Source organism: Hippoglossus stenolepis, chromosome 14 (genome assembly GCF_022539355.2).
Source record: "Hippoglossus stenolepis isolate QCI-W04-F060 chromosome 14, HSTE1.2, whole genome shotgun sequence".
Classification (NCBI taxonomy): domain Eukaryota; kingdom Metazoa; phylum Chordata; class Actinopteri; order Pleuronectiformes; family Pleuronectidae; genus Hippoglossus; species Hippoglossus stenolepis.
This window is the reverse complement of record NC_061496.1, coordinates 18,009,403-18,027,416: the sequence shown is the minus strand read 5'-3', so window position 1 is coordinate 18,027,416 and position 18,014 is coordinate 18,009,403. Positions and strand designations below refer to the sequence as shown.

General features: G+C 39.9%; 2 protein-coding genes across 2 annotated transcripts in view; both read left to right on the top strand.

Annotated features, from left to right (window-relative positions):
- The first annotated feature begins 1,909 nt into the window (after positions 1 to 1,909).
- On the top strand, positions 1,910 to 6,337 carry hmg20b (high mobility group 20B). The gene is made up of 9 exons (XM_047343245.1): positions 1,910 to 1,998; positions 2,291 to 2,449; positions 3,287 to 3,487; positions 3,763 to 3,883; positions 4,070 to 4,122; positions 4,206 to 4,272; positions 4,532 to 4,747; positions 4,996 to 5,128; positions 5,707 to 6,337. Exons 2-9 carry the CDS (start codon positions 2,369 to 2,371, stop codon positions 5,717 to 5,719), a joined length of 885 nt encoding a protein of 294 aa, XP_047199201.1. The 5' UTR covers positions 1,910 to 1,998; positions 2,291 to 2,368; the 3' UTR covers positions 5,720 to 6,337.
- Positions 6,338 to 7,541: 1,204 nt separating this feature from the next.
- Positions 7,542 to 18,014, top strand: part of unc13a (unc-13 homolog A (C. elegans)) — a 49,025-nt gene continuing 38,552 nt past the window's right edge. The window contains exons 1-7 of the mRNA XM_047343048.1: positions 7,542 to 8,130; positions 13,420 to 13,449; positions 13,566 to 13,665; positions 15,824 to 15,941; positions 16,443 to 16,566; positions 17,398 to 17,468; positions 17,673 to 17,727. Coding sequence (XP_047199004.1) covers positions 8,109 to 8,130; positions 13,420 to 13,449; positions 13,566 to 13,665; positions 15,824 to 15,941; positions 16,443 to 16,566; positions 17,398 to 17,468; positions 17,673 to 17,727 — 520 coding nt within the window. The 5' untranslated portion in view covers positions 7,542 to 8,108. The remainder of the gene's footprint in view (positions 8,131 to 13,419; positions 13,450 to 13,565; positions 13,666 to 15,823; positions 15,942 to 16,442; positions 16,567 to 17,397; positions 17,469 to 17,672; positions 17,728 to 18,014) is intronic.

The following is an 18,014-nucleotide window of genomic DNA, read 5'->3' as shown; positions in this document are numbered from 1 at the left end:
TTGTTCGGGCTCTTTCTCAGTTTGCTTTTTAAAGAGATAATAATGAAGATGTTTCCATGTTTTACGTAGACATGAACTTGTCCAAAACAAATGTAAATACACATAACAGCACAAAATGAGCAATATCAGGAGAGATTTCAGTTTTAATGCAGTCCGTTACGAGTTGATGTCAGTGGGGTGTTTGTTAGACATGCCCACAACTACGGATGCAAAGCTGGGAGGAGCGTTTGTAATGAGTTAAAGGAATAGTTCAATGAGAAATAAAAATCCATTCATCTACTCACCATTATGCTGATTGAGGGGTGGTTGGGCTAAAAACATGGTGTAAATGACTGTTAAATTTGAATGGCGGGCTTACAGACACTTTGATTACATCACAAGCAGTAGTTTTGTTTTGTTTTTTTACTTACGTTTGAAGAAGTGATCACAGTTCAATTGTATTGGATTTGGCTGCAACGCTGTTTACCCCTCAAACTCCAGAAGTGTTTTGTGGACTCAAACACTTAGCCCCCACCCCTCCATCGGCAGTGGTGAGTAGATGTGTGAATTTAAATTTTACGGTGCAACTAAAGCATTTTCTGAACTTTGGCGCCTTTAAACCTTTTCAAGTAGAGCCCCAAATTAAAATGATGATCCGAAAACATGAGCATAATGGGTCTAATGATCGCCAAAACTACAGTCGTATAAAAGAAGCTAGTGCGATTGTGCTTAGTTGTTGACCAGGTTGGAACATTTCAGCTATTTTTAAGTTACTGCTATAAGGTTTGTATGGCATTATTTTAAGTTTGACTATTTTACCAGTTTAGTTTTCCACTATACCTTTTTATAGCCATTTTAACACTTAAAATTGCTTATTACCCTAAACAAGGGTTTAAAGGCAATCTAATATTTGACAAGACCTGTGCAACTATAATAAATAAAAATAAAACAAGGGTCCAAGACCACTTCTAATTATATAATAATTTTATAATTAAATGAAAAATAAAAATATTACAACCATATTACTGTGTATTTTTGATCTTTACACTAGACATCAGGGTATGCTAATGCATAGTAATCCAACTGTCAAGTAATTTGAGAGGAGCCAATGTTAATTGAGATAACTGACCATGATCATTTTATGACTTTTACTTCTTGGTTTCAGATTTTTCTCAGTTTGGTCACTTTGTTTTGAAAGTACATCCCAGATGTACTAGTATGCCACTATGCTTTTTGACTTAGGTTAAATAAATATATAGTTTTGTTGTAATTTCTCATTGTAATCAATGAAATGGTGGTGAACACTTAATCCAGTGTATATACAGTAGTGTGGATTTTAAAAAAAAAACTAATAATTATTAGTCTGTGCGCTGTCGACACCAAAACTCCTCTAGAACAAGTACAAGCAAAAAACATACGAACAAGAATTAGAATCCAAAAATCCATGGATACAGTCCATGGATTAAAGAAAGGGAACTCCAATGTGTGCTCAGTCCAAAACACTTTACAAAAAACTTTCTATATAATACATAACTATCATTTTGAATTTCAATGACAACTTTCAGGCATAGACTTTCAAAATAAAACATACCACGGTAATTGTTTCTTGAACTCCACCCTGCCTTTGATTATACTTCAAATGTCACGAAAACCTAAAACATGTGGCACTTTAGTATTATTTAACAAACATTGTATAAAAATGGAAGCCTTTCAAAAATAAAAGTAAAATATAATACAAGTAAATTGAAATATTTTATAATAAGAAAATAAATGTGTTTCTAGTCTTTCGTCAGTTCCAGGGATTTCATGAACATTTGTTCGCACATGATGCACCATCATCAGTGGAGCATAAGTGATGGATGTTATTTAACAGAGAAAACTAGAGGAACCTAAAGTATCGAACTAGTAGAACGAGTGGGGGAGGGGTTCACAGCCATCCAGCCAATCAGGAGTATCCGTTTCGACCAATCAGATAACAGGCAGTCTTCTCTTCCTGTTTGGACGAGGACTTCATTGTCGGTGAGTAATAATAAGGTTTAGATAAGAAGTACAACTACTTGTTAAAAAACTCCAACCGTCTCCAGTGTGTAGTTTGTACTTTAAAGTAAAATTGCGTATTTTGCTGTGTAATATTTGTTCCTTCGGGAGAGCGAGTGTGTTGTGTTACCTTTTTGTGTGCGTGTGTGTGTGTGTGAACAGCTAGCAGGTAGGTTAGCTTACCAAGCGGAATAGCTGCGGGGACAGTAATACCACAATTAACAATCTCTCGCCTCTTGTTTTAAATCTTTTTCTCCTATATTATTTTGCACAGACACTTTACCAAGGCACGACCCCAGCGGATAAAGGCCAGTTTCCGCCTGAACACAGTCGGTTTCTCGGGAAGAAGCCCATGGGGGGGATCAAACAGGAGCAGGGTGATGCTTCACAGCAGCTCAGAGCCTCGCATTCAGCCGACCAGACCCAAGAGGAGGTGACCACGGTCAACGTCAAATCATTTAGACTTTGCCTCCTCTATGCGGCAATAAGGCTGTCAGGTTTTCAAAGTACAGATCTGAGGACATGTGTTGTTTACTTTATGCACAAATAGTCACTCTTTTGTTGCAGCAGTTCTGGAATAATGCACCGTACATAAAGGTTCTAATGTTGGGTTGAGGTTGACTGAATGCACGTTCTCTGCCTTCACGACAACTCCCGGAGTCAATAGAACCAAGTGTTTATTTTATAAATATGTAAATACAATATCAATTATTCTGTGTATCAGCTTCCCTCTTTCCTTTCTGCCTGGTTTTACTTTAAGCATGTTACTCCCCCCATCCCCTGGACTTCACGGGAAAATATAAATAGTATACATGTTTGTAGTGTTTTTTATAGTATATAATGGGGAGCTGACAGTAAAAAATCATTATCAGTATAATGGTACACAATTGATCAGCGGTACTAAACCCATAGCCTCTTAAATGGCCTTAAAATAGAAGAATGTGGTTTCTGTCGTACTTGACGTATATCTTACATTTCCTTCATTTTTTTTCTAAAAAAGTCCTTGAAACCTGCAGGAACCCCGAAGTTACACTGATCAGTGTGTGCAGTACAGCTGGAACAACTGATTTATTAATTGTAATTATTTAAGCAAAGATGCCAGACATGTTGGTTCTATAGGGCATTGAATATGTTTTTCATTATGGGATGTTGGTTGGACGAAACGTGAAATTTGAATTTGTTTTTCAACATGTTTAAACATCACATTTACAAACCAAACAAATGACAAGCCTCTCCACTCACCAGAGTGTCATTCTTCCTCTCTCTGTAGCCCAAGAAGAGAGGCTGGCCAAAGGGAAAGAAAAGAAAAAAGGTGCTACCAAATGGTCCTAAGGCACCAGTAACAGGATATGTGCGCTTCCTGAACGAGCGGCGGGAACTAATGAGGGCCCGATACCCTGACTTACCTTTTCCCGAAATCACCAAAAGACTCGGAGCAGAGTGGACACGTTTAGCGCCAAATGACAAACAGGTAACATTTCGAGTAAAAAAATATATATATATTGACACAGTATATTCAGTGCACCAGGTACTTTCTTACTGGTCCTGTTGGAATCCATGATGACTCATGGAAATCAAGTCAGGAATATAATAGAAGGTGTTATTTTTTAAACACCTGTATTTTAGCAATTACAAAATTTTTATGATAAAATTGCCAAGATTTCAAAACAATATATTAATAAAATTCCAGAATGTGTCATTAAGTAAGTTCGATTTTTTCCCTGAACATTATTTGTGTACCGGCAGCGCTATCTGGACGAGGCGGAGCGGGAGAAGATGCAATATGCACAGGAATTGAAGGAATATCAGCAGACTGAGGCCTATCAGATCACCACTGCTAAGATACAAGACAAAAGGATCAAGAAAGGTGAACACTGACTTCTACTCAACTAATGTTTGTCATGTTGATTACTGTTGTGCATGTGTGTTTTCATTAGTTACTACCTGTAAAATAACCACCGTCATCAGGGCAACTGGCAAGATACTGTATATTATTATTCAACTTCTCTGTTCCATCTGAGCTGTATTATGGACATACAGTTTTCTCTTTCAGAAGACTCTCCATCTGTCATCATCAGTACTAGTTCAGGGTCATCTTTACCAAAGGTACACTAACTTGTCACCACATATTCTTCAATATTTTTATAGAGTAAATTGCACAAAGCTAAGTTGTGCATTTTGTCCTTCAGGCTTCTGACCTCCCAAGCAGATTTGACATCCCTATCTTCACAGAGGAGTTCCTTGACCAGAACAAAGGTAAGGAAAAACCTGAAAATGGAAATAATCACATGAGAAATAAAGCACAAGGCATGTTTTCAGCATGGCTAGGTACTAATGCTAGGGCAGAATTATGCCATTACCTATTATACTAATAGGACATTAACAGAGGTGGCGCCTGGACATCATGCTAAGAGAGGTGATCACATCGATGTAATGCTTTTTCAGTTCCAATTCTACCAACACACAATCTCATCTTCTCATCAAATCTTTTTTATTTCACTCTTTGCCGTTTCAGCTCGAGAGGCTGAGTTGCGGCGGCTTCGTAAGGCCAACATTGAGTTTGAGGAGCAGAACGCAGTGTTGCAGCGGCACATCAAGGACATGTACAACGCCAAAGAGCGCCTGGAGGCTGAACTGGGGCTGGATGAGAAGCGCACCCAGGCTCTTCAGCAACACTTACTGGCCATTAAACACACGCTGGTTAACAGTCTCTCATCAGTCCCACTGCCAGGTAAGCAGTCACTCCTGCATGATATTTGATAAAGGTTATGTCTTCATGCCAGGTTCATTTAGTTTAATGTCTCATTTTGAAAACGCCTATAATGTTAGGTGACTGGTCTGCTCCTCATTTTAAATATCTGGCTGTAATTAAAAACTGTACTGTCCTAGGAACTGCTATATTAGTGCATAAATTACATATTTTCCATTTGAAAAATCAAATATTCAATAATGTGTAAAGATATTTTTTTTCCTGGACAGGTACAGGTGAGACAGCCTCTCTTGGGAACCTGGACTCATACCTGAGTTGTCTCAGTGGCGCGCTGGAGGGAAACCCACACAAGCACCGTGCCCTGCTTACCCAGCTTTGTGAGGTCCTCTCTCATCTTGACAGGTAACTGAAACCTCTTTTACATACATACCATGGGTGTGTCACACCAGACTTGTGCATTTAATCTGTATCTGACCACTGATACATCTACTGATCACAGACATGCTTTGCTGACTTAATTTGTGCACGCATGCAGCTATTCCAGCACGATAATCAACCCTGAGGTTATTCAACTGGCAGTTTTTAAATGTTTCATCATCATCAAAAATGGTTGAGGTTCTGTGTAGTATACAGTGACCACACATTTCCTCACTGTTTAAATTGTTTTAAAGTTGGAGAAACACTTAAACTTAACCATCATGTTCAAGTGTCAGGTAGATAAAAAATTTGAATTTACTCCAAAATATTTAGTATCTATTGTAAACTTTGTAGCTCTGATTAGTCAGAGAGGCAGAGACCCTCAGGAGAGAAGAAGCACGTCAAAATAAACATTATTAAAAGTCGCACACTATCATTGGGCCTTTGTCTATCATGATTATCCTTTTTCCAATTCTGAGCTCTCAAGTTTTGAAGACCATATTTAAATTGTATCCCTGAATGTCGTCTTCTTTCTCCGTGTGAATGGACTATTTTCTTGTCAGTGAGAAGTTATGAGGAGACTCCATCTGAAGAGCCTTTGATTCCTGCAGCAGAGCGACAGGTGATGGACATCTGGTATTAGCTCAAACTAGTGCCATTCAACAACGCACGTGGCTATCTCAAGGATAGGGAAGACAAGGGTACAAACATTTCAAAACACCACATAACTTTTCTTTATGAATGTGTGTATTCACACACATTATTTTTCTTGTGAATATAAATCTGTGGGGTGGTGTTAAGGGTTTTTAAAGTTCAGGAATTTCATTAAATGTAATGTACAGTAATTTTACCTTCTCGGATGCCATAAGTAAATTTAGATTGACCCTAACTCTATTGTGTAGCTTTGTATCAACAGTTGCTCACCGGCCCTATGAGCTGTCCAATAAGGCCAGACTAATAATCAGTTTACATTAAATGTCATTAGGTATGTGGTGGGCGGGTGTACATAGTGTTATTTAGACTGCATGAAAAAACAAACTGGAAGTGATTGAAAATGTAATGTTCTGGTTTACTGCGCATGTTTGAATTTACATTGATGATGGCAGGTAGTGGGATCAATGAGCAGATAAACATGTCAGAATATTATATATTTGTATTTTTCTTAAATGTTCATTAAACCATATTGAAAATGTTTCCAACAAAAGGGTGAGTGTGTGTGTGCAGCTTGAAATGTTTTAATTGTCATTGGTGCATTGTTTTTTAAAATGTCACATCTTAAGTTTAGATCCAATCCCAGAAGAACTTGCGTTAAGGTAAAATGTGCATTTGTATAATTTTGGTGCTCTGACCCTGAGGACTGTAAAGTTGTAAAGGGTGTTGTGTACCAGCAGGGGGAGCTGTTGGCCCACAGCCGAAGCTAGACCAGAGTTAAAGGGTGTATCTGTTTGTTTTTTTGTCTTTTAATTGACATTCAGATTATCTGTTTTAAATATGCAACACAGTTTACACTGAATTTAAAGATTGAGACTGATTTAGATGTTGTCAATGAGAAACTCACTCAGTCAGACCAAGGCTCAAAGATTGATATCCTGCGCCAATTACGGGTGGCTGTGGCTCAGGCGGTAGAGAGGGTCGTCCACTAACAACTAGCAGGTCGTCAGGGTGATCCCAGTCTCCCATAATGCGGGCAGTGAAGTGTACTTGGTTTCTAAGTAATGTGTGATTGAGTGAAATTTCTGCACATAGATGCACTGTATGAATGGGTGAATGGCAAAAACTGTACTGTGAAGTGCTTTGAGTGGTCATCAAGACTAGAAAATGCTATATAAATACAGCTATTTACCATTTAATTATGATATTTTGTCTTTCTATAAGCACCAACAGTCCATCTGCTTAATTATCACCCACCTACATCACCTCATATTGGGGCTATAATTATTTTCATCATTGGTTAATCTATCTATTTAGCCCCCTGATTAATCAGTTGGTTCATAACGTGTGTGTGTGTGCGTGTGCGTGCGTGCGCGCGCCTTGCTTCTTTTTTTCACTTTTGCTGTCAATGTATGAGAAGAAGAATTTTCTTTAACTAACTGATGCCCAGTAATTCTTGCCCTGTCCGCTTTCTTTTGGAGTTCTATTGTTTCTTTCAAAGTAGGGCTGGAAGATGTGGCCAAAAAATACATTAAGATAAACATTTCCATATCAGTCAATTTTGATAATTATCACAACAAATGTCACATTATTATTTCTATTAAGTTTAAAGACATTATTTTGCTCCTGAGTGAAGGTTGTGGTTTTAAACCCTTCATGAAAAGCAAAGGACAAACACTTGATAATCAGCAAGTGGTTTTCATGTCATTGTTTGCAAGGTGGTTGAAAGTTTAACTAGTTCTTTCTTTTTATTCTCCAAAACGTAGTCCTATATATTATGGCATTGACTGAAGAAGAATTGCAATATTCCCAAAGAGATAGTGGTGAGATAAAAGGTGTAAAGTCTCAGGAGCTTAAGAAGAACTCTTGAATAGATGTCGTATAGATGCTCGTTCAAACGTACAAACACATACACTCTGGTGGGGGAGTCTCACCACAGACCTCCGCCCTGACGTCACTGCCAGGAGCTGTCCACGCGGCGGTGGTGCTGAAGCTGAACAAGATGGCTGAGTGCTGGGGAGCGGAGAGCTGAGAGAGAGAAGGTGGTCGGCGGAAAAGTCTCAGATTTGGACAGACGCGCCACTAAAACGAGGACAGACGGGTTTACCACTCCGGAGCTCGGCCTGAAACAGTGAAGAGTTGATTTACTGAGCAGCGGAACGAGCCCCGCCAGGCCCCGGCTCTGCTGCCGACGGCAGGCTTCTACCCGTCCGCAGCCCCGCGACCCTCTCCCCGGCTGCGCTGCCGCACAGATTAGCTCAGTGGAGGAAGCTGGTGAAGAAGCTGGACCCGGTGCCAAAGGCGCTCATAAGAAATGTCATTGCTGTGTGTTGGAGGTAAGAGAAACGAATGAGCAATAATCTGGCACGACTTGCTTTCGATTTCCTCCACATTAAATAAATCCAAGTCGCATCTTGTCGGCTTTTTGTGGAGGGGTTGACCTGTGAGGATGCATCCATCCCTGTTGGGGATTAGCTATTACGCTCATAAATCTTATTTGCAGTTTATTTCGCGCACATCTCACTAATAAGGCGAATACCTCCCATCATCACCTATAGCGTTTGATTGTCTTTTACCCTGATATTCACTCCCACTGTCAGCCATGAGCACGACCTGCCTGCCCTGGCTCGTTTCACCAAACCTGGGATCACTACAACATTTAAGGATCGATTTATGGTGTCGGTGTATGCTTTCTGGCAGCCGCTGTCAAACAAGGTAAAACCAGATGTAGGTTGCTCCACTCGCAGTTTGTGCCTGCATGTGTTTCATGACTACAAGTCATTACTGGTGCAGACGTCTCCTCGGTTTTCATCCGTAAATGTGCGAAAAAAGAAGCATATAAAGGTTTTTTTTACATTAGGATTTTCACAACAGATTAGATTAGATTTTAAAATTATCGTTCTCCTATTCATTGAGCTCTACAGCAACAAACAGTCTGTTGTGCTTTTGAACAATTCAAGACTCTTCAAATGGTTGTTTTGGTTTCCTTCTAAGAAGCCTGATTTATAACAGTGTCGTGCAATGACTTCTTTTCAAATATCTTTCTCCAGTCACTGATGTATTTGTATTTTTTCAGTTAAGTCTATTTGGCAGAGACATAGAACCTGGACCCCAATAAAATCTGGTTACAAACCTTTAAATGTCATTTATAGGCTATTTACACTACATTTAGTGTAAACCTGTGAAGATTTGTAGTTGTGTTGTTTTTGATTGATTTATGATTTGGGTCTGACTGACATTTTTGTATCAGGAGTTTCAGACAAGTGAGTGAAGACCTCCATTTATCAAAATTCACTTTATTTTAATCAGGATTCTTTTGCTGTCAGGTATAACATAAATTGTTACGTATAAATGTCAAGGGGAAAACTGGGTGGACAGATTTCTGCAAATGTCAAGGGAATTAAAGAGGCCTACTATTATCATGCAGCGGATCTCCTCCGAGCACCTCAATGACGCCTGGTCAGCTGCAGATTTGGGAACCCGGAAGTTTAAACCACTTAAGACAGCTTTAGATTCAGGATTTTATGAAGAATCTGAATGTGTTGATTTATTATGGTTAGAAATTCTCCCCCCTCGTAAGGTTTTATTTACACTTCCTCTAAAGGAGCAGACTTAAAGTGTTAATGAAGATGCAGCTTCTGTGTGTTGACACCATCTGATACCACCAATGTCAGGATTGAGATTCAGGCTCATTGGTGGCCCCTTCATGTCCTGAAGCTTTGTTGGCATGGCAACCCCAATGGTATTTTAGGTCTCTGCTGGCATTTTCTCATTAGTTCCTTCACTCTCTGTTGCAGGCCTGCAGCTAGGTTTATATTGATATTATATTTTTTCACTGTGGCTGTGAGCAGAATGAAGTTATGAAGAGGATGATGAGTATAGGTGTTCACCTTGGTGAAAGGGTTACAGGCTGATATGAACATTGCAGTAGCAGTGATGTGACATCGCCTGTGCATGTTCTGCTCCCACGTCTTGTGATGTTAGATTTAGTCTTTAAAATGATAGCCTGTGTCACACAAGCTGAATAAGCATATTCAGATCTGACAGCTCTCCATTCACTGTCATCCCTAGAGATGTCAATTCACACGTTACAACTGTATAACAGAGCAAACCATGACAGACGTCTGTATTACTTACGCCTTTTTGCATTAATATAATTACCTCCAACAAGAAGGTTACGTTTTCAAATTTTGGACAGATCCAGGATCTTTCTGCGGAAAAAAACTTTTCAACACTTTCGTTGATTTGTCAAAGAATCTTACGCAAAAACAATTCAGACATAATTAGGGAGTTGGTATCAATAGAAATCTGTATCTAGTGGATTTAAACTTGGTTTAGGTGTGCAGGCTTTGTTCAGCCACTGTATCAGGGCTAGAAACCTGTAACTACCACCAATGTGTTGCTGAGAAATGTAAAGTGGTTTCAGCTGTAAGTTTGTTTTGATTTACAGAGACTGTTGGGCCTTGGTGGCGATACATGCTCTACTGAGTGCATTTCTAACATATGTGATCAGATCATTGAGAACCTTGGTAAAAGTAGTCACCTTTGTCAGACACTATAAATTAATATAAGTTAACCAAGTCAAACCATCCTTAGCCTCTGTTGTTTGTTGTCTTATTACATTTAAAACAGTGTTATATTACTGTCACTACTATGGCACTCAGAGAAGCACATACCTCTGCCAAGACCCAACCATCCCACACATGTCCGTCTAGCTCTTATAATAGAAAAATAATATGAAAAAGGAAGTAGTCGGACAATCTGCACCAATTTGTACAAACTCTTAAATCTCAACACCATAAGTATGTCTGATTTGTTCTCATCAAACAATTCATTTTTCCCAAGAAGTTGATTTCCTGGCCCGTGTCCTGTCCCTCCACCATGTTGGGCACCAATCATTTCAGTGACTTTGGGTAATCCTGCTTACAAGCAAAGGGTGGGGTGAAAACATAACCTCCTTGGTGAAGTTAATAGAGTTATTGTGATTCTGGAAATAGGAACAACTGGATTTATTGTAAATATCAATAGTAGTTAAAACACAGCATTCATATTATGTGGTTAATGATGCAAAGGCAACATCATTACATACTGTTTATATCCTCTATAAAGTCTTAAGTTTGATTGTTAAGCTTCTTCATTAGCAGACGTGAATTAGTGCTTATGAGAGGAGTGCAGTCACCAGTGACCGTAGTACTTTTTTAACAGTTACACTCTAATCAGCATCACTAACACACAGTATTCCCTCAGGTATTGTTCAGGAGTGTGACTGAATGTTATCCAGCAGAGCAGACAGGAGTGCGCTGTAATGACCTCTCAGTTTTACTTCCATCGTTTCTCCTTTTTTTGTCGTAATCTGTAGAAGTTTTTTTCCGTCCATCTCTTGCCTACAGGTTTTTAGTGTTTTTCCTGGTGTCTAATTCTGAGATGTGGCCTGTTTGAAACCTAAAAAAAGGCTTATCTGCACCGGGCATCAGTAAAAGTATTTGTCCAATTTTCCTCCAGCAAAGAAAGAGAAAATGAGGTCCTGTAATTACTGCTGTGGGGACTCCACGATTTGCAGAAAATATGTTACACCTACTGCCTTCTCCTCCCTCCTCTTTTCTGTAACCACAGCGATGTTGGTTTAGTCTCATGCCTGTGAGCTGTGAGCACCCCACCCCCCTTTTCCGGCAAACCCCCCACCCTTGTCACACTGAAGTGGTTATTTTTAGTGTTGGGGATGCAGCGCGCTCTGCCCGCATCCGGCTGCACACAGAGATTAATGGAGCACAAGCGAAAGAGATAGAAAGGGAGCACACGTGCATACTTGCCACATGGCAGGGGAAGCTTGTAGGAGCGAGAGAGAGAGAGAGAGAGAGAGAGAGAGAGAAGAGAGAGAGAGAGAGAGAGAGAGAGAGAGAGAGAGAGAGAGAGAGAGAGAGAGAGAGAGAGAGAGAGCTGACGACTGGCTGATGGTGAGGAGGGCGCAGCGTTGGCAAGGGTGCAGCTGAGGATGCATCTGTCACTTACTGTCTGTATGAAGCAAAGAAATAATCCATTTGAATGTCTCTTTTACAAATGTATATATTCGGTACTTCCACCGAAATGAACCCTCTGTACCCCCTTAGGCGTGACTGCCCCTGACAGCAGCTTTAATACCAGCAGGGGGATTTCACTTTGAAGTTGGATAAGTAGCACATATGCTCCACCGCACCTTGTACTCTGCCACCTGCCTCATGAATCAGAGAGATATTTAAGTGATAAGCAGGATCCCAAGGGGGTTTGCTGGGGTTAGGCTATTTTTAGAAGCAAATTTGTCCACAGTGATTATCATACCTGCTCGGCTGTCACCGACTCTGAATGTGTTTCTTTATCGGCATCACTTTTGCAACTGTAATTTTTCTTGATTGAATAAGTGGGAGTCTATATTTATATATTCAGCTCCTATTTTAAACAGCTGGACTGTAGGTCATACATTTTGAAAGCATTCTTCTTACAGCCACACACACACTCAGAGGATTTATTAAGGGCTTTTTGTTGTGGCCTGATTAGATCGATTTTAAATGATGCTAAGTTGCTGTATTTCTTTCCCTAAATGTAACATCAGTGAAAAGAGGCAATCAGCAGGGATTAAAAAGCAGAGCTGTGAATATTAATGCCTCACTGCAGAACATGGGGACGCTGGGCATCAGCAGGGTGCAGGATTGAATGAATAATGGAACGGCTCCTGACGTCACTGTGGCTATAAAAGTCAGTCTGGTTCCTCCAGAGGTCCCTGTGTTGAGGAGTCCTTTTATCCACCACCCCCTGTCGACGACCACGCAGGAACTCACACACACACACGCATCATAGAGGCTTATGGCCACTCTCCCCCCTGGCATCACCTTTTCACTGTCACCTGCACAAACTGCCCTCCTGGCCCCCTGTGACTCATAGACCCTGAAATCTGAAGAACAGATGCAGTCTTTCATATTGAGATCCTGGCATTCTGCCCAAAGAGGATGGCGGAGTCCCAGGGTTGAGAAGAGCACCACCCCCTCCTCTCCCTCCTCCTCCTCCTCCTCCCTCTCTCTCTCAAATGCCAGGCGCCTGTCAATCACCAACCAGACAAACTTGCACACAAGCTACAGGCAGTGGTCTGTCTGGACTGTAGGGTAGAGTCGCACGACACTAAGCATAAGACGAGCCTTCATGGAGTCGCTCAGAGCTTCAGAGCATAAAAATGTGAAATCTTACCTTTATATAATTACCTTCGACAAGAAGGTTATGTTTTCGTCTACGTTTGTCTATTATTTGGCAGGATTCTGCAAAAACTAACTGTCGAAATACCACAAAACTGGGTCAGGAAAGGATGCATTCAATTTTGGTGCAGAGGCAGATCCCAGGGATGATCCAGTTTTTTTTGTTTTTTTTACATACAATGATTTTGAACATATTTGTTAATTTCTAAAACAATAATTCATGCGTCTTGATGAAAAAATGTGGTATGCTTGGGAGACTGATATTTATGACTGTGTCCAATTTGTTGCAGTGGCAAAAAAGAATCTGGATTTAGTGAATTTAAATGTGTTTTCATGAGGGGTGCCATATATTTCTGACTCTTTCCATAGACTAATTTCTCCATTCTTTTCTCAATTTGTTTACAGTGAAGAAAGCCAAGCTTGATGGACCCCAAGGTGAGTAATGGCCTTCGACCTCGGGAGATCAGCCATATCTTATTTAGTTTCGCTGAATGCTGTTAAACACACACTCATTGGTATAGCCTAACCAACACTCTTTTTCTTTTTCACAGAGAAATTTAACACATACGTGACCCTGAAGGTGCAGAATGTTAAGAGCACCACCATCGCTGTGCGCGGCAGTCAGCCGTGCTGGGAGCAGGACTTCATGTTGTGAGTGATTCTTTTCTTTCTTTCTCTCCGTCTTCCACCCCTCTTTTAACTCAGCATGTCGTTCCCCTCTTTACTGCATGTCCTCCTCTTTGACTTTTTATTAGGGGATTAAATGGGGGACAGTGCTACTCAATTTTAATTCACAATTTTTTACCATATTCCCTCTTCTTCAGACCTCTCTTATTTTTTCTCTCATTGTTCCCATTAAATGTATCCTCACTTGGACCCACAAACTATGAATGGGGTTATATTGTTTTTCGATATAGAGAGCGTTTTGACTTTTCTCAGGTCAACGGAGCATTGCTTCCTGTTGAATTTGTCCCCCTAAAGTAAGGCAGTAAAATGTATACATTGCATTGTGGGTAATGGTGGTGCCAGGGTTTATAGAGGAAGAAGAATGTATGGAATTAAAAAGTCAAAATCTCTGGTTCTGCTGCATCAACGTTATTAAGTATGAAGCTCACTGTTTACTTTAACTCCAGCTTTCACTATCAGAGCAGCTTTTTAGTTTTAACATTTTTGTAAACTCTGAGTGAAACTCTTATTAAATCAACTTTTGTGCAAATAATATCAATCTATCAATCAATTTATAAAGCTCTTTTCAAACAAGCCAAATGCAGTTGAAAGTGCTTTACAGGTGATTGACAAAACACAAGATGTTAAAAATCTGTTAAAACCATTTAGATTTTAATATATGCATTCCCAAAGCTAAATAATATGGAAGACAACAAAAAAGAAAGTTAAGATAATAAAATATATGTAATCACCACAAAGATCGTTTTTTAAAAAATAGAATAAGATAAATATTAAAAACATTAAATTATAAAACAATACATAAAAGCCAGACTAAATAGGTGGGTTTTTAGAGGTGAAATTTAAACAAAAAATTGTATATGTTGGCTGTTGAAGTTATGATCTTATATTTATATTGGTATAATTCCAATAAATAAACATATAACCACAACACTATCAGCTGGCAGATGTTAGTCTATGGTTCATATTTTATATATATACAGGGTTTCTGTGTATATTTATCAAATAATTGGTTATATTAATTCACACAAATAGAGATGTCACCTCAGGCTTCACTTCTTTAGTACACAGATGTTGTGCATCACAGGGTCAGCTGTGACATTTCTGCCTCCTCCTATTTTTGCCCTCTACTTGCTTCTCGTCTTTCTCTCTCCCTTTGAAGAGGGAGATGACATAACAGCTCTATTTGAGCTACTCCAGCAGAGTTCACGCACCCAGTCGAGAGGGTCTCTCCCAGTTCAGGCTTCAGAACACTTCAGAACTTCAGAACATCCACCAAAGAGTTTATATAAAAATCTGCCAAAAACAACAGATAAGCGTGGCTTGTCTTGCCACAGTTTAATGCATGGTAATCACAATTTTAAACAAAAATAACACCACATTCTTTGACAGAGGAGAAAAGACATTGGTCCAAGTGGAGATATGATGCCATTAATCATCATGATCATATGTTGAGGAAATTATATAAATAGATTAAAAAAAGAATCATTAAAAGTACAGAAATACTCTTAAGTAAACACACAGGCACATGCATAGTGTACATATAAGAAGCAGACACACACACACATGCACTTTTTTCATTCTGATTATATCAGTGGTTGTATAGATTACAAAAAATTTAAATTGATAGGGAAAATTGGAAATTTTAAATAATCTGGACATTTTGTAGTTGTACAGATAAAAAGAATCATTACAATATCAGAGGCTGTTGCTCGGTTTGGCTACAACAGGAGTGGGCTTGAGAAAAAGCACGATGAGACATTCTCACTGTTACAAACGTTTCTGATGAATCTATATGTGGTGTTTACTGTCCATGACTGTTCCATGATGGAAACAGAAATAGTATCTGTTGTTGTTCGGTCTTCGCTCCCTCTTATATCTTGTCAGCGACCTGGTTGACGATCACCTACTCTCTCCATCCTTGTGCTCAGTGACTCATCTCCCTCACAGTGTGTATTCATCACCGAGTTGAAGTGAAGCTCCTGATGGCACACACTCTATTTCTGTTCTAAACCCTGTCTCTCCTCAGCTCTTTATATCATTCTGTCTAATTTTCTCTCTCTTCTTTCTTAACACATTCTCTTTTTCTCAACCCCCCCCCCCTCTCCCTCTCTCTGCCTCACAGTGAAATAAACCGCCTGGATCTGGGCCTCACAGTTGAGGTGTGGAATAAAGGGCTGATCTGGGACACCATGGTGGGCACCGTATGGATCCCCCTGCACAGCATACGGCAGTCCAATGAGGTACACTGCCACTCCCTCTGTCTATTCGGCTCCGATATGTGGTTTCACTGGCCACACTGTACATGTACAGCAATGAGAGATGAATAATTGCAAAATGAAAAACACATCACTTTTCATTTTACTTTGATTAAGGCCATTATGTGAGACCTGAGAGGGCTTTGAGCTTTTTTTCTAATTATTGGTGTGATCTCATGACTTTCAGCCACATACTGTATTTTGAAATAGTTGTGTTTTATGCATGTATTAGTAAATTATATTTCTTGGTGGACAGCAGCCAATCACGATGACTTCCTGGATTCTTGTCGTCACTGTGTGGAAATCTGCCCTTTTCCACGGCCTGATGATCAGACTGAATCCCCATTTTGTTTTCTGTTCATTCATTTGTAATTTACATTATACAGAGGTGTAGAGCCAGACCAGGAATGACAGACTACAATCATAGACTAAAGGGCCTGTTTATTTATTGTCCCGATCACGTTCCTTTTCCACTTTTATTTCCAGGAGGGTCCAGGTCAGTGGCTGACGCTGGACTCCAACGTGATCATGGCTGAGAACGAGATCTGTGGAACCAAAGACCCGACCTTTCACCGGCTGCTGCTCGACATCCGCTTTGAACTGCCACTCGGTCTGACCTTTACGTTGATGTTTGATTGACTTTACCTTCTGCTTTGTTCTGTGTGTTTTCTTTTTAATATAACATTTTTATTCAGAGTTTCAATTGAATAAGAACAATGGCAAAGAACAATTACTGTCACTACTAGTACTACTACTACTGTAGTACAACTACTTCTCTCTCTACCGCCATCATAATCAGGACCATAAGTAGCACTACTATCACTGATACTACTTCTTCTACAAATACTTTTCTTCTACAGTACTAACACTACCTTTGATACTATTCCTACCACTATTAGTATTTATTGCAGTATAACCACTACTTGCAAGGCTGCTGCTACCTCATACCATTCTTATTCAATATAATGAGTAAGGTTTGTTTTTGAGTATAAGACTGTGCTCAAGCCTACAACATCACTGCAGGGTGTGGTTACGAAGCACACTTATGTCATTTCTATTTTCTATTTCTTTATACATCCTTGTGCTTATATTGTATGTTTATGAATATATTACTTTTAATGATGTCTTCTGACTGTCCTCTTTGCTGCTGTCTCTTTGCTGCTGCAACATGATAAATGTCCCTGTTGTGGGGCTAATAGAGGATAATTGTATTTTATCTTAAACCTAAACACACCCAGTAATACAGACAGGGCAGTAAAGCACTGTTTTCTAGCCTGGTGTTGAGTCACACTTTAAAGTGATCATTATGCTTGGACCTGATCATGGTCTCTCCCAATAGAGTAATCTATTCTACTGTATATAGAGAGAGGGATGTTCATATGTCAGGTGCTTGATTTGCGGAGCCGAGTGTGATGTTAAGTGTTTTTGTTGTGTGCTGCAGACATTCCAGAGGAGGAGGCCAGATACTGGGCCAAGAAACTTGAACAACTTAACGCCATGAGAGATCAAGATGTAAGAACTTTGCGACATTCTAATCACTCTCTTTGCACCGTCATGTGTGTTTCCTCATCTATTTATTCCTTCTGCCTTATCATGCTTTCTTTCATAGCCCTTCTCTTTTTGAATTTTCATACTCTCAATAGATGCCCATAACAGCACAAAAAGTGATTTACCTCAGTGCATTTTCTGACCTGTCTCCTGTTGTTTTTTCCTCAGTATGCCTATCAGGAGGAGCAGGAGCGGCCGCTGCACGCACCAACCACACAGTGCTGTGAGTGTCTGCAGTTTCCTCTGTACTCTCCCTGCTGTGTCCTTTTTATGCCTCCCTGTTTTTACTCCCTCTGTTCCGTCGCCCTGACTTATTGAGAACAGGAGTAGACACGAGGTACAAATGAGGCTGATAGATGAGGCAGAGAATGAGTGCAGCGAGGGAGGAAAGCTGATGTGATGAATCACGCATGCAGGCCTGCCTGAGCACTCCAATGACTTAGAGGTGCTAGATGTGTAATGCATGTGAGCTGACATATGCTGGGTTGTCAGACACACATCACCCTGTCT